Here is a 16442-nt window from a genome sequence, read left to right on the forward strand (position 1 = left end):
TTAAACAACAAGTGAAGTCACAAAGTCAAACAATTAAACAGATGACGACACCGTGATAACGTCTCCGATCTTTGCCTGAAACTGCTGCCTGAGAAAAAGCTGTGAAAAGCTTTTCAGGGGCCTGACAGACAGGAACTGCAATCATCACAGCGGGCGCCAACAACAAGCGACGGAGACGGAATAATACGCCGCTGTATGTCTCAGTGTGAGAGTCAGCCTGGCACAAAAGCCTTTGTGGAGAAAACTGAATGAGGACTAAGAAGGAAGAGCACAGCAGTAGAAGTTCCTCTGCCTCTATCGGAGCGCTGGTTCAGAGACACAGCCGAAGGTGGAGTCTGATCTTTCTGCTTTTGACTGGATCCAGAAACAAAACTGTGCTCCAGCCGCATCAACTCAATGAGGGTTCTGAGCCCGGGGTTACGGAGGCCAATTAGACCCGACTGTTGTTTAAAACAGCGTGAACCGGAATGACTCGACCAAGATGTGCATCTGTGATCTGTAAACATCAACCGTCGCCCTACGCTGCAGAAATTCAGAACACGCAAGGAGGAAAAAAGACAAAATGGCGTCTTAGAAGTTATTAGAAGGTTTTAAAGCTGAACCGGCTGTAAACGGTTTGTAGCATCATTCCAGCACCGGGGCAAAAAGGGGCTTCTTTTGTGGAAAGAAACATTTTAGGAGGTCGTTTCTCACCCAGCTGGTTCCGCCTCCTTGTCCTTTGGCAAACAGCAGCATCGAGCCTTGGAGGACTGTCCAGGAGGAGGTCCAGTTCTTCCTGCGAAATATACACAATTATAAGCACATAAGGCGCTGAAATATCTCCAGGTTTTCTTTCTTTTTTCCCAAATCTGAAGCTTGAGTTCCAAAACTTAATCACACTTTAACTTCTGATTTTATCTATTGTTCTTATTTCTTTCTTCTTTGTTTAAAATCTAAATCAAGCTTTTTATTTCTACTGTTTTAATGCATCTGTAAAGCACTTTGAATCGCTTTGTTGAATTGTGCAACACAAATAATCTTGCCTCCCAAAGGACTCCCAATGATGCGGACGCTTAAGCTAAAGAAAGATCTGCCTTCCACTCACCGTACTCTCCGGCCGTTCTCAGTGATCTTGGTCACGTTCAGGACGCCGCACTTTTCTGTCGGCTGCAGAGGAAAACAGGCAGGATTACACGTGTTCAAGCAGGAAAAAGTCCCGTTGCACATAACTGGCAGCAGCAGCTGGATCAGGGAACAGAAAGATGATTTCAAACCTTTCTAAACAAGGTGAGTTTGTCCCTATCATGCAACACCAACACACATCCCGCCACCACTGCTAAGAGGAGAAACAACGACTCCTGAACCGCTGATCCCACTCGAGAAAGGTTATCAAACTCTTGGAAGTAGACAGAGATTCTAACGAATGAGATCAATGAGATATTTATAAAGGTGATTCAGATACACAAGGACATTTCAGGATGATCAGCACCAAGAAACAGAGATTTTACCATTGTGCTTCAACAAAAAGCACAAAAAAACAAACCCAGCAAGCCTTTTTTATACCTCGCTACACTTCCCATTCACAGTTTTCCTACACAGGATCAGGTCATTCTGCAGTTTAGCTTTTAACGTGACCGTTCTCTTTGGAAATGTTTCGAGTTCATTCAGCGTTCCAGGATTTCCAGACCTGTGTAGGAAGCCTGCAGTAAGCTACAACTTGTGTCCTGGCCTTACAACCCTGGAGCGCGTTACACCCCCTGCAGCACGTGAGGTTAGTTAGTGGTGAGTACTAACGGAGGCGGGGGGCTTGGGAGACGAGGAGCAGGAGTCAGAGTCGGGTGAGTGGGGCTTTGGGCTCTGAGGGGCTTCCTAGTAAGGAGACAGGGATGGGGGGTGGGGGAAAAACACAAATATGGTCACACAGGCCAACAAAGAAAAGGTTAACGAGAAGATGATGCCAGGTTAAGAAGACAGAGACAGAGTGTGAGGGTAATTAGCAGCGAGATTATGAGGCTACAGAGTGTGTCAGGTACCTGTGTGGATTATTAATGTTCAGAGAACATCCATGCAGCTACAAATATGTCGTTTTTGGAGTGATTATTATCTACCGTAAATTCCGGACTATAAGCCGCTACTTTTTCCCAGGATTTGAGCACCGCGGCTTATAATACGGTGCGGCTAATATATGCTTTTTTCTTTTGTTTTAATGCCGCCAAAAACATTTTGCACCGTAACATTAGACCAATACAATTAAGGAATAGTTCACAGTGGTCCAATAAAATTGTACAATAAAGCAAACACACTTACACGACTAAATTATTGTAAATCGGTCATTTGTACTCACCCTCAACATGGAAAACAAACGAAGAAATGCGTATGATGCAGCTTTTAAATTGAATGCGATCAATGACTTTTCCTGGTAGGCTACTGTCTTTTTTTTTTTAAATCAGCCGTGTTACAGTAGGGCTGTCGCGGTGAGGGAATTCCCACCGCGGTGACTCATAGCCGCTCAACAGCGCGGTATGCGGTGATATCGCATTTTTGTTCATTAGACTACTTTCCACGACACGCAATGTTAGATGAAAATCGAGCGCATAATCCGTCTTTTTTCCCCAGCGATTCTGACATTTCACTTTGCTTTGCCTGTCATTTACTCGCTCACAGACCAACATAGCGGAGATCAAGCAGTGCATACCCCAGTTCTGCATTGTTGCCAGTGCCACATGGCAAATATCAACATTGTTGCAGACCTGCGCACGTTTCGTTTAGTAATGACGGAGAAAAACGAAGCAGATCAGGGCAGCAGTTGAGCTCACGTGTCCGGGATCCAGTTTTTTTTAAACAGACTGCCCGCCGACCAACCAACCCAAGCTGAACTTTAACTGTTTCCGCGAAGTTGTTAGAGCTTATTTCAGGCACGGCACATTTTTTAAATGTTTTTTTTTTTTTTTTTATTAGGCCTACAGACCAACAGCAAATGTGCACACCAAGCTGTGGTTCTGTGGAAGCTAGTTTATTGTTGATATTAGACGGTCACATTTACAATGTTAAACATGGATAACAAGGGAAGATTCAAAGCCATAAAGTGTCCGGACTAGGCAGAGGAGTAAAGCCGAGATAAAGGTAGGCCACTGCATTTTATTTTAACTTCTATTGCTACGACACTGAGTAGGCATATTTTTGTAATATCAGCTGCTGAGGGAGAATGAGACCACAACGAGTAGCATGCAGACGTGTGTGCGCGTGCGGTGCCTATATGCAAAGATGACGACAGAAACGCGGCACCTCGCTGTGTTAATGTGTTTCTCCTGCCTTGCGGGGAATATACAATGTATCATTATTACTGTGCTGGCTTAAAAAAAAGTATAAGTTCTTTCAGTCGCTTTGTATCTACTGTGCAGCCTTAAAAACTCTTTTAGTTTCTCGAGTTGTTCTGCGCGTGCAAGGGGGCGTGCGGTGGGCGGTGGCCTGGAGACGCACCGCGGAGGTCCTCTCAGCACCGCGGTGATTGCATTTTGCGGTTATCGCGACAGCCCTATGTTACAGGCACTGTTCAGAAAAAACAAGCATTTGCAGTATGTATTTGTTTCTGTTACCATATGCATTTAATTCAAAGTTTAAAAATCCTCACGTGTAACATCTTTCTGTGTAAATATCCCATATTACTATGTGGCCACCCGCGGCTTATAATTCGGTGCGGCCTATACGAGTACAAAATGGATTTTCTTTTTAAAATGAGAGGGTGCGGCCTATATTCAGGTGCGCTCTATAGTCCGGAATTGACGGTATTAAAATAAGTGAGTCTGTGTGGAGGAAAAATTGGTTTAATGATCGGATGTTTTGTTTTTCTCCAAATCAAGTTCAAATCAACTGAAAATGAAGGAGGACAAAGAGACGTGGTCATTCCTCGTGGTTATCATCTTCATGCAAAGTGATTGTACGTTTGGATTTAGGAACGAGGCAGCTGATTGTTTCCGCTTGACGGACTACTGACTTGGTGTTTGTACGGGTGTGGGCGGGCGGAGCCCGAGCGGAAACGCCTGGTTTTTAACAGCCGCTGCAAAAACAATCAGTCTGCAACTGAGAATCTCGACTCATCACACATCGTACCGCTCAACACCACAGACAGCAGCTGCACTTTAGTCTTCTTTAGCCAAAACTCTGGCAAGAAGTAAAGCGAAAGTGGCAGCTGCACAACACACAGATCATTTCAAACTTTCCAGATAAAGAAATGAGTTTATGGTTGGCAGATCAGGGGTGTCAGACCTTCTCGCTGGGCTCTTGTGTGTAGGTGCTGTGTCTCCACTTTGTCAAGACGATGGACTCCACATTCTTCCTGTCCAGACTGCGACTTTTCGGCGCGTCTCCAGGCAGCTGAGGTGGGGAGAGGTTGTACTGCAGGAAGGACAAAAAGAACTAAATATATTTCCCCCGAAATATCACAAAAATATTGACAGGCTGCTGGGACCAAAGTGTATGAAGTAGGGCTGGGCAACGATTAAAATGTTTAATCTAATTAATCACATGATTTCCCTGATTAATCACGATTAATTGCATTTGTACGCAAAATCAAAAAATGAATCCAAAAGTAGTGTGTAGCTTTTAGCATTTAGCTTTATTTTAAATGTGCTGCCATATGAATGAATGACTTGCTGCTATCAGTTGTGTGTTTTGCCTTTAAGTGATATTTTAGACTGGAACTACTACGCTGAGAAGACAATTCAACTTGGCAGTGTTTACAGATGACTTTGGTTCTGTCGACTCCGCCGTCTGGAAGAACTTTAAAATGAAAATGGCCGAGTAAAAGTTCCGTACCCTTCTCCATGTTTGGTGGATCCGCCGATTACTTTCTTTTCTGGTTCCGCAGCAGACAGCAACAGACTTTTACAAAATAAAAGCCTGTGAGCAACAGACTTTTACAATAATAACATAAATAATAATACAGGGGTGGTCCGTGGCGTAGTGGGCTGAGCAGGCGCCCCATGTACAGAGGCTATGGTCCTCGCTGCAGCTGGCCCCGGTTCGAGTCCCGCATCAGACGGCCCTGTGCTGCATGTCGTTCCCCCTCTCTCTGCCCCCTGCTTCCTGTCTCTCTGAACTTTCCTATTCCATTAAAGGCACAAAAGCCCCCCCCCCAAAAAGGTTTTTTTTCTTTTTTAAAGTTTTCTTTTAAATAAATAAATAAAACCTCGTTAATGCGCGCTCAACTATTTATCGGCGTTAGAGAATTAACGAGTTAACTTGCCCAGCCCTAGTATAAAGCTACAGTTTAAAACTGGTTCTTTGCTAAGATGCCCGTTGTGGGGGGGGGGGGGGGGGGGGGGGGGGTAAATGAGGTGTCATTTATTTGATTCACTGTGACCCGAGCAGCTTCTCCGGCTCACGTTGGAAGAGGAGAAGAGTTTGAATATTCAGCTTCAAAGAAGAAAAACTGCAGCTTCCTCTGCCTTCAAGCCCAACAACTCAGTTTTTATCTTAAATTATTCTCACTAAATAGATTTTTGACCACACACTGCGAGCAACTGGCACATTATTCTCTCTGCCATGCAGGTGCAGGATTACTTCTCACTTCTTTTTTTGGGTGAAATGTGAGGAGGGATTCAGCGTCTTACCTTTGGCAGCTCCCACTCTGACCTGGAGCCGTCAGCACTGTAGTAATAAGGTCTTCCCTGGTCGTCGACATGTTTTAACCACTAACGGTAAAAGACAAGACGCAGCAGTGTCATCAGAGGCTGTGAGTCCTGATTAGGCATGGGCCGGTATGAGATTCTGACGGTATGATAACCTTAGGCATAAATATCACGGTTTCACTGTGTTATGATTACAGCTCTGAAATGTCTGTATTTAAAAACAAGACAAATAAAAAACTTTTAGTTATGAAACAGAGTGCTTCAGTGGACACACTTGGGAATTATCTTATTACTTTCAGGATGAATAATAATAATAATAATACATCGGTTTTATAAAGCGCTTTTCATAATACTCAAAGCCACTTCCAGTGAATGAAACAACAGCAAATTCCCCAAAGTTCTGCCAATCTCCGTCAACGAGTTCTGGGAGTTGATGTGGTCACTATGCTGTTTCAGGGCAGTCGTACAGGCGCCTGTACCGCACTTCTTCGCTGGGTCTGGATTTGAATTGGTCCGTCCTGTTTGTCAAATTTTGACTGGTGCACGACTACGTAGCAACCAAAAAACAGTTCGGGAGGCTTGCCTGCTTCAGCCATCATACAGCCGCATTCGCACTGTAGGAACCTTCTGCAGTTCCTATAACCTTTTCAGGAACGGGGCTGTTTTTCCCCTCATTCGCACATACAGGAACTCGGGACCACGGCCCTCAGTTCCTGGAACCATTTCAGCTCCTTCTCCTCAGCTGGGTCTGTTCTGGTTTCCATAGCAACACATCTGACGAAGGTGTTTGGTGGTTGGTAGCTCCGCCCCTTGTCATGTTGTTTGGCTGAAATGTTTCCTCATACCACACGGACACAACCTTGGCGTGTTTAATAAGTTAAACCTCCACGTGGTCTCCTTTGTCTGCGGCGCTCTGCTCTCCTTCCTTCATGAAACCAAGAAGTATGGCCTGCGCTCCATCCTTCGTCTCCTGACTCTCTCTGTGAGCTCTTCCAGCCTCCATGTTAGACGCCCGATGTGATCGTCCATAATTAATATCACCGCCATGCAGACCATGAACACGGTGGCCTCCCCGCTCTCCATATTAGCTTCTTTGTGGTGTTTTTTTCTTCTCTCCTTACTTTTACCAGTTTTGTTTTGTTTTGTCGTTGAATGTGGCGCTAAAGTAACACGTCGCTGTCGCAGACGGTTGTGTCGCATCAGTCCCTGAAGGTCCCGACTCATGTGCGAATGCAAACTGAAACAGTTCCGCTGGGGAAGGGCAGCTATTAGACCTGCTCGTCACTCACAGCAGGCGGCTATGCGTGGGGGAGGAGCCTCCACTTTCTCTCTGACGAGATGTCACAAAATTAAAAAAAAAAAAAACGCTCATACCGCACAGACTTTATGACAGAAAATGTTAGTTTTTTAGCTTTTTAATACCGTGGTATACCTTGAAACCGACCCATGCCTAGTCCTGATAATTATCTGCTTCCATCTATTTGAGCTTCAGACCCACAGTCTGTCTGTGGATTCAACAGTAACACGGTTATTTCACTTCTATTCTAATACATGTAAAACATTTGTTTTGTTTAAGCAATTAAGATGCATTACAGAAAGTGAGGAAAGTAATAACTCTCCTCCAGGGGAGGCACAGTACTGCCAACCCAGTGTAAAGAAAAGCTGGTGAGCTAAGCACTTGAAAGAAACGACCCATAAATCAACCCAAAACCCGCTCCCTCATGCAGTGCCACCAACCACCACAGTAAAGACACAGCAGATCAGCTCTGTGCAGCCGGTACCTTCTCGTTCGTATGGTCGCTGACGTACAGCGTGTGGCCGTACTCGTCCATCTCCTCTGACCAGCCACGCGGCGGCGAGCCGTACTGGCTGTCTGACTGGCTAGAGTAGGTACTGAAGCAGGTGTCCTCCGAAGACAGAGGCTGGAGTCGACCGATGGAGAGCGACAGGAAGGGAAGGAAAGACGGCGAGAGCGAAAGAGGAGTGGTCTGGCATTAGTGTAAAGGGAGAGAAAAACAGAGGGCATATTTCACCACAGAGATACAGAGGAGAGAAGACAGTCATGCACCCAAAAAACCAATAAATCATCAAGAAACCCCCATCACCAGCACAGAAACCCAGAAGCGCCACCAGAGAGCTGAAGACATTCATGTTCCTGACTGATTTTGGACAGAGGGGTGTAAACCTGAGGGACACAGAACAGCTGCAGTGACAGCTCTTGGTCTGTAGGTGGCAGTGTGGTGCAGACATTTAATGACACAGAGGCCCGAAAGATGCAGCCTGATGTGCTGTGACAGTGTGTGTTTGGACGAGAACTGATCATAATTTACCATCTCAGAAACATCAACAGAATTAAAGGTTTCCTCTCCCAAAAAGACCAGGAGAAACTCATCCATGCATTCATCTCCAGTAGACTCCATTACTGTAATGCTCTTTTAACTGGACTTCCCAAAAAGAGCATTAAACATCTGCAGCTCATCCAGAACGCTGCTGCTGGAGTTTTAACCCGGACCAAGAGATCTGAACACATCACAGCAGCTTTAAAATCTATACATCTGTGATATGTTCAGAGAAAATAAACCCAGCAGAGCTCTTAGATCTAAGGACTCAGGTCAGCTGGTCCAGTCCAGAGTCCAGACTAAACATGGAGAAGCAGTATTTAGCTGCTATGCTGCAAACAAGTGGAACAAACTGCCAGTGGAGATTAAACTTTCACCAAATGGAGACATTTTTAAATCCAGGTTAAAAACATTTCTGGTGTCATGTGTCTATGCATAAAATCTGCACGATATACTTTAATTTATTTGGACTGTTGCTTGTTTTTAAATTAATTTAAATTATTTTATTTGTTTCTCTTTAAATTATTTTATGTATTTTTAATGCTTCTTACACTCCCTGCTGCAATGCTTTTATTTTATGTAAAGCACTTTGAATTGTTTTGTAAATGAAATGTGCTACAAATAAATTTGATTTTATTTGATTTAATCACAGTCATTCCCTGCTGAGATGCCGTCGTCTTCTCGTTAGAATTGAGCCAAAAATTAGTGACATTTCTAAGCCGGCCAAAGGTGCGTGTCGCTTGTTTGTTTTTTAAACAACAAATTATCCTGGTGTGGCTGTAGGAAAGAGAACAACACCTTTATTCTGTCAGATGTTTCTCTGATAATTCAAATCTCCCAAAACAATTTGTCACGGCTGACGGGAGCAGTCTGATTCTGCCTGATTCTGTCTGATTCTGCCTGATTCTGCTCGATTCTGCTCGATTCTGTCAGATTCTGTCTGATTCTGCTCGATTCTGTCAGATTCTGTCTGATTCTGCTCGATTCTGTCTGATTCTGCCTGATTCTGTCTGATTCTGCCTGATTCTGCCTGATTCTGTCTGATTCTGTCTGATTCTGCTCAATTCTGTCTGATTCTGTCAGATTCTGTCTGATTCTGTCTGATTCTGTCTGATTCTGTCTGATTCTGTCTGATTCGGCCTGATTCGGCCTGATTCTGTCTGATTCTGTCTGATTCTGCTCAATTCTGTCAGATTCTGTCAGATTCTGTCAGATTCTGTCTGATTCTGTCTGATTCTGTCTGATTCTGTCTGATTCTGTCTGATTCTGCTCAATTCTGTCTGATTCTGTCTGATTCTGTCTGATTCTGTCAGATTCTGTCAGATTCTGTCAGATTCTGCTCGATTCTGTCAGATTCTGCTCGATTCTGTCTGATTCTGCCTGATTCTGTCTGATTCTGCCTGATTCTGCCAGATTCTGTCTGATTCTGTCAGATTCTGCTCGATTCTGTCTGATTCTGCCTGATTCTGCTCGATTCGGCCCGATTCTGCCCGATTCTGCCCGATTCTGTCTGATTCGGCCTGATTCTGTCTGATTCTGCTCGATTCTGTCAGATTCTACCTGATTTTGCTAGATTCTGTCTGATTCGGCCCGATTCGGCCCGATTCTGTCTGATTCTGTCTGATTCGGCCTGATTCGGCCTGATTCTGTCTGATTCGGCCAGCGCGTGCAGGACTGTGAGCGTGAAGGCAGTCACAATATGTGATGAAATCTACTTCATCTGCACTCACACTTATCCATTTATCCGTGCTCTTGTAATTCAGTGCTCATTAGGGCCACTTTCACTGTGTGATGACATTATTGTGAAGTCATAATTATTTGGTTCACACCTCAACTGTCCAGTTTTAGAGTCTTATTTTACATTTATGCAGTTTAAAATCAAGGGTGTCGTATAAAGAAAAACAACTTGAAAACAAACAGAACTCCAAACTTCCATCATTCCTAATGACACTGAACGCAGCATGGTCTGTGGTTACACATTTTGTGGGGGCAAAGGTGACGTATTTAGCAAAGATTAACTGTGATTTTGGGTGAGACTCAGGGCTTCCACTGAGTGATATCGGTGAGTCGCTGTGGTTTTATTCGTGTCATGATGACACATTTACGAGGTTAAAGTGATTGAGAAACAGCTCTGGGTATGCTCGTCTGTACTCATGAGCTAATTATCTATGTTGTGGGTCAGAAGAAAAGAAAACTGAGTCACACCGTAGGATTTGAAACCGATAAGATGTGGTGATCTGTGCATTTTATTTTTAAATTCTAAAACTATTCTTCTGTTTCCCACAGAACCGCCGGTCTGATTGGCATCTTCATGCCCACATTTAGGGCGTTTTTCAGATGGGAAGCAACCCCTGCTGTGTCCCACACATTCCTGCCCCACCATAAAGGACTACTAACTGTTTTCCAAGTGCTTTAAAGCAGTGTGATGTCGTAAAGTTAGGCAGAAACAAATGTGACTGTGATGACGCAACCTCACACCAGAATGTGAAATTTGCTCCGTGGACACAGAACGTAGCAACGAAAAATGACAACATTAGCCCAGCGTTAGTTTCTAGGCTTTCCTTAATGTGACAGATGCAAAGAATCACCTCTGAGCTCTCTCCGGCGCTGTGGCTCTCTCCTCTGGAGTTCCCGCTGCTGGCGTCTCTGAAGCGAGGCGGCTTCCAGGTCCTTTCCTGGGTGGAGCGGTTGTAGTAGTAATGCCTGCCGTTCTGGTCCTTGTAGGTCTCCCAGTCTCCCAGGATGTGTAGGGGCGAGCCCGAGGGCAGAGGGGGCAGGTTGGTCTGGGTGATTTTCAGTTCCTGGAGGTTGGTGTAGACCGGCGAGTCGGGGCGGCCGTGGCCCGACGAAGATACCGTCTGAGTGAGGGAAAAAGAGTGGATTTTACAGCTGTTACAGCAACGTTCCTGGATGGAAGAAATCTTTTGCTCATGATTGCAAAATCACCAACTTATGGATATATCAAAATCTCTGCTGGGCTGCACACGGAGCCAATAACTTCCATCTTTGTGGCTTATTCTACACAATCAGCTGGTCGGGGGAACAAAAGGAAAAGGACCGACACTTCAGGAGAGGAATAATTAGCTGTAAATATATATCGAGCTGACAGAGCAACTGTTTGCCACACAGGAGCAGATTACTGAATGAACTCACAGGAGGAGGAGAGGGGAAGGAAGTTGCTGTTATACCACAAAGAGTAGCTTGTCCCCATGTCAAGAAGTAAAACAGGGAAGTAAAACTAACTCGAGGTTCATGCAGAACATTCAGATGACAGTTAGATCAGTCTGATCCCTGCAGCCGTAAAAGGAGAAGACGATGAAAACTTTCCTCTCAGAATAATATGTGTGTATATATATATATATATATATATAAATAAAATTGTCTGCAGACAAACTGTCCTACCTCTCAGGATAAATAAAAAGGTTTGATTTATGTTACACGTCTGGTTTTAACCTGGGGTGTGTGAAGTATTCACTACCGGTCAGTATCACATCTGCGGTTGCCAGGGGTTATAGCGCTCAGTTTGGAGAATCAGAGAGAAATCCAGACAGCTGAAAGCTACTCAAAAAGGTGCCATCAGAGGAGCAAAATTTTCATCATTGAGCACAACTCAAACCTGAACAACTTTCTTTTTTTGCAGTTTGAGCGAATGTTGTGTAATTTTGTGGATTACTTCTGTTTAATTGTCTCTTCCACAATTTCATCCAAGTACAAGGTGTTCCACAACTCGTCTGACAGCGTAAATACCAACAACATAGCATTTAGGTGTGAGAACTCTCTGACATCTGTTTACAGCCGGTAAGACACGGCACAAATTAATGTGCGACAGAGGAAACCTCTGATAAGCTGCTAATATACCCAAGAAATGTTCCGGTTAAACAAATAAGGGACTTGAGCAGATGCAAATCAAATGTCTTTTTAATAAGTCGGTGATTTTAAATCTAAATTACAGCTTAATAAAAGCTGAAAAGCTGCAGAATTCAGATACCGACCGGCTGTGATTGGCATTTTAAGATGAATCTTTATTCATTTTGCACATTTCTTAACGTAAATGAAGAAAACTGCAGGCCCAGTTGGTCTTTCATGTGTTCGTTTAGCTTCAGAACAAATGAACAATAAATACATCAACTAAAAAACAACATATCAGTATCCTGTATCATGGACCACCCTGCTCTCAATCAGCACCTATAAATGAAAAACCCTCATCTGTCGGCCGCCGCCGACTAGCAAACAAACTCAGCTAAATGAGAACAAATGCAGCGAGCAGCAGCGTCACTCGAAACCACCGATCATCAACCGATCCAGTCAATGAGCTACTCCTCATGATTATTTCATGTTGACATTACATGGAGGCTGCCTGGCTGCAGAGTCATAAATAATGCCAGAGCCACGAGGCCTTCCCACACCGGCCTTGCCGTGCTTTTATTGCACGGGGATCAATAGGGATGAAAAATGCAGGAGCCAAACAAACAGCTGGAGGCCCCCAGGAGACGTGTCCTGTTCAGTGCACTATCAAAGCCTCGTAATATGCACACTCACAACAGACACTATACGATCAAAAGCTTCTCCGTTAATTAAAAATGTGTAAGACATTACCTCTGGTGGGGAGCAACTAGTGAACACATCATCCTCTTCCTGTACCGAGATAGAATGCAAAAAACTTCTCAATCGTATCAGTGCCATCGCTCCTGAGATGAGGTGTCGCGCTCGCCACTGCGAGAGGCGAGCAACATGCGACACGCTGTTGTCTTCCTGCAAAATGCTGCTCAGACATGTGATTTAGTGCACGGACCCGTCAAAGAGGAAGTCCTGGTGGGTGTTCAACAGTTGAAAAGCCAGAGAGGCGGTGAACCACTTCTGTGGTGGCCACAAAAACCAGACTTTCCACCCGATACCGTTAAGAAACTCAACTTTAGGAACATAAAAGTCTGTAATAAGTGCATAGATAAGTTGCTCTTTGTTTCTTTATTCAGTATGCATCACTGGTTTCATACCAAACTTCTCATAAATTGACCTGTTTTCATTATTACTGCCTGCAAAGGTGTCTCAAATCAGGGAGGAGAGGCTGTAGAGCAGAGATACTCACTAATGTTTTTCACAAGAGCCACATTGGCAGAGCAAAATCAAGGGAAGAGCCACTTTTACAACAACATACTAAGTTCCCCTTTTGCAAATATGCATTTCTACATATAAAACATCCCACAAAAAAGGAAACAACACAGCCAATACATTTGCCTTAAAGGGGAACTGCGGTATTTTCAACATTAAGCCTCTTTTATGAGTCCGGAGTGGTTACTGGTGTGCACTGGTAATCCATATCAAATTTCATTGCGAAAAGTTGCTTCTGTCGTGTTTTATTTGGCAGCTCGTTCATGCTCGCACTATTTTCTTAGCCACCTCACAGCCGTGGATAAACTTCCGCTCAGCAGTTGAATCTGACTTGCTGTACTCCACACCACTTGATGGCGGAGTAATATCATCGAACATCCAGTCTTCCATAGAACTCAATGGGATTTACAAAATGTCAAATAAAACACGGCAGAAGCAACTTTTCGCAACGAAATTTGATATGGATTACCAGTGCACACCAGTAACCACTCCGGCGAGTTGATGATTTTGAAAACGGACGTTTATGGTGCTTTTACGGACCTTTTAGGACATGCACATGACTTGCCATACTGAAGCAGGTTGAGATGAATCAAAATTAGGCAAATACCGGAGACAGTAGTAAACATCAAAAAAGCGGTGAGGGGGGTTCTAAAACATTGCAGGCGACTCAGAAAAGAGGCTTAATGTTGAAAATACCCCTTTAAGACCACATTTACCTTAATACTGGGATGAGCGGAAGCTGGCGTGCATGTCCTCGACTTTCTTGATGTTGTATTTGTAGTTTGTTGTTGTAATCATAGTGAGACATTCAGGATGAGCATGGGTTTTGTGCTGGTTTTTGCCCTTTTTTAATTAAAAACCGATCCATTGTGCCTGCATCTCGCGCTGGCTAAAGGAGCTAGCGTGCACTGCGGTCAAGTGTGACGGTGGTTTAAGCGGGCTGCGTTGCCAGGTTTAACAGAGCCCCCTTTAGGAAACACCATTAAGACTTAATTAATACTTAATAAAAATACTTAATACTGTGCAGTACTCGCTGTATGTTATTTGAAAAAATGTATCGTTATTGTTATAAGCTACTATGCGAGTGCGAGCCACCAATCAAAGCTTGAGGAGCTGCACAATGAGTACCTCTGCTGTAGAAGAACTATTTAAGGAGGTTTTTACACATAAATGAGACATATACACAACAAATGCCACTTAATAAGAACAACATGTCCACCACGTACTGACGTGCAAAAAATTAGCATCAGTGTTTGAGTAGAATAACCTCTGTCATCTCTGGTTTATTAGCAGCAACATGTGCTCTGTCAAGTCAAAACGCCTCTTATGTAAGTAACGTGAAACTCCATTACCTCCATTATAGCAGCAGAGTAATACAGAGCAGCAGGTGCAGGACATCTGGTGTGAACAGACTGACCTCCTGATCAATACAAAGCTCTGCCGCCTCTGTAGTGCTCAAGGACATTAAAAGGTCGACCTCTCACCATCTGAACGCTGCTCTGAAGGCCGCCAGGCAGACAGGTGACTCCAGCTTCCTGCGATGCAACCGCTCTGTATCCAAGGACATCACCCGATTAGAAATATGGGCTGCGTAGTGAAAGCCACGTGTTTACAAGTAAGAGCACAGAGGAGTGGAAAGAAGTGTTAAAAATACGTCTCTGTGTAGAGAAACTCCGAGGATATAGTTCCAAATACAGAGTTTTTCACATCTGATCGTGTTCAATAATCATCTTAAAGTGGATTCAACTGATTTGACTCAATTATCAATAATAGCTGAACAAAAATAAGCTATTCGAGTGTTTTAATTAAAGTTCTCCCCTTCACTGTCCATTTTTAAAACTAGTCTTAAAACCCATTTTTATTCCCTGGCTTTTAACCCAGCATGACACTCTGTTTCTGTTATTGTTTTAATAGTTTTTACATTGTTCTATGCCTGATACTTTGTGCTGTTATTCATGTACAGCACTTTGTTTCAGCCACGGCTGTTTTAAAGGGCTTCATAAATAAAGTTGAGTTGAGAGTTGGCTGCTGAAAGCTTTCTTGATCCCACAACCTCGCACACACCTCGTCTTTAATTTGTATCGATTCTTCTCGGGTGACGGATTCAGACTCGACTAAAGTTGAATGCGTCTCTTGAGAGATGCTTGATAGTGGGTTCAGGACCAGACTATCGCTGGGTTTCATAGAGATCTGATGATATCCTTCACGTCAAGACTCCAGACTGAGCTCTATGTTTTCCAACATTCCCACAGGATGATGCTGCCATCACCGTGTTTGACTGCAGGGATGGCATTAATGAGGCGTCGCTCAGGGTCTGGTTCACTCCACACAATAGTTCAGTCTTTTTGTTATCACAACAGGGGATTTTGTTTCTCATGGAATCAGTCTGGAGCCTTCCAGCAAAGCCCAAGTGGGCCGTCCTGTGCCTTTTAAATGGATAAGTGCATGGCTCTGCGAAAGGTTAAGTCCTGGTGGTTATTTTTCAACCGATGCAAACATGAAATCCACAAAAAGATGCTCCTTTTCTTTAGTACGCAGGGTTAACAAATTGGTGAGGAGTTAAGGAGCTCAGATGGGTCACAGTCTGACCATCAAATGCACTCACCATTTAAAGAAACTCCACCGAGCCCGAGGGCTCATTATACAGCAACAACCAATTAGCAGTTGTGATTGCAGCTCAGCATACTCTCAATTTACCATTTCATTCCATAGGAGTGCTTAATGGGAAGAGAAAGGACTAGATGGAAACTCTGCCGGCTCTAAAAGGAGGACAATAGTCTTATCAGCGCCGCCCGCAGCTCTGCAGAATAATCAGCCGGTCCAGTGTTCTTCAGCCGGAGATAAAGCTCATCAGGACTAGAGGAACTAAGAGGGGAAACGGGAGCAGACTGCTTCAGGCACCGAATGCATTAGTGCTAATATTAGACAGCAGCGGCTGCAGATTCTTTGAGATCACAAAGTTTATATTTTGACCGGTCTGACGAGAGAACGCCGTGTTCATTTCACACAAAGCTGTTGTCCTGATTCACCCAGTTGGGTCACTAACTTTTTTAAAGCAGCTGGCTCCTTTCAGCACTGGTTTCAGCTGTGGTTTTTTTTAGTCACGTTTGTTCATCTGGTTTTTCTAAGTTTGTCCTCAGGTTGCTTATTTTGTTTGACCGGAGGTTAAACACAAAACCACGCTCGTGTTATAGCTCAACGTGTGATTGGGAGAAGCGTGAACGCATTTGATTTGGGGGCGCGGGAAGTGTTTGGAAGCATTTTGTTCAATGCACATTTAACTAGTTAACTGCTTTGTAAAGGAATGGCTCTGAAGGAGATCAATACGGATTATCAGGTGATGCCAATGTTCCAGGAATAAGCTGCCTGTAGATAAACCTACGGA

The 16442-nt window shown here is 44.0% G+C and overlaps 1 protein-coding gene across 4 annotated transcripts in view; it reads right to left on the reverse strand.

The window, feature by feature from the left end:
- Window positions 1-16442, reverse strand: part of LOC142398672 (rho GTPase-activating protein 12-like) — a 70664-nt gene that overhangs the window by 8462 nt on the left and 45760 nt on the right. Inside the window, exons 3-9 of one of the 4 annotated variants that reach the window (XM_075482768.1) lie at window positions 10537-10806; window positions 7391-7597; window positions 5592-5672; window positions 4246-4374; window positions 1774-1848; window positions 1085-1146; window positions 694-775 (exon numbers count right to left, since the gene is read on the reverse strand). In XM_075482768.1, the coding sequence (XP_075338883.1) occupies window positions 694-775; window positions 1085-1146; window positions 1774-1848; window positions 4246-4374; window positions 5592-5672; window positions 7391-7597; window positions 10537-10806 (906 nt within the window). The remainder of the gene's footprint in view (window positions 1-693; window positions 776-1084; window positions 1147-1773; window positions 1849-4245; window positions 4375-5591; window positions 5673-7390; window positions 7598-10536; window positions 10807-16442) is intronic. The other 3 variants (XM_075482769.1, XM_075482770.1, XM_075482771.1) reach the window with 3 other exon arrangements.

This window comes from Odontesthes bonariensis, chromosome 14 (assembly GCF_027942865.1).
Source record: "Odontesthes bonariensis isolate fOdoBon6 chromosome 14, fOdoBon6.hap1, whole genome shotgun sequence".
In the NCBI taxonomy this organism is placed as follows: domain Eukaryota; kingdom Metazoa; phylum Chordata; class Actinopteri; order Atheriniformes; family Atherinopsidae; genus Odontesthes; species Odontesthes bonariensis.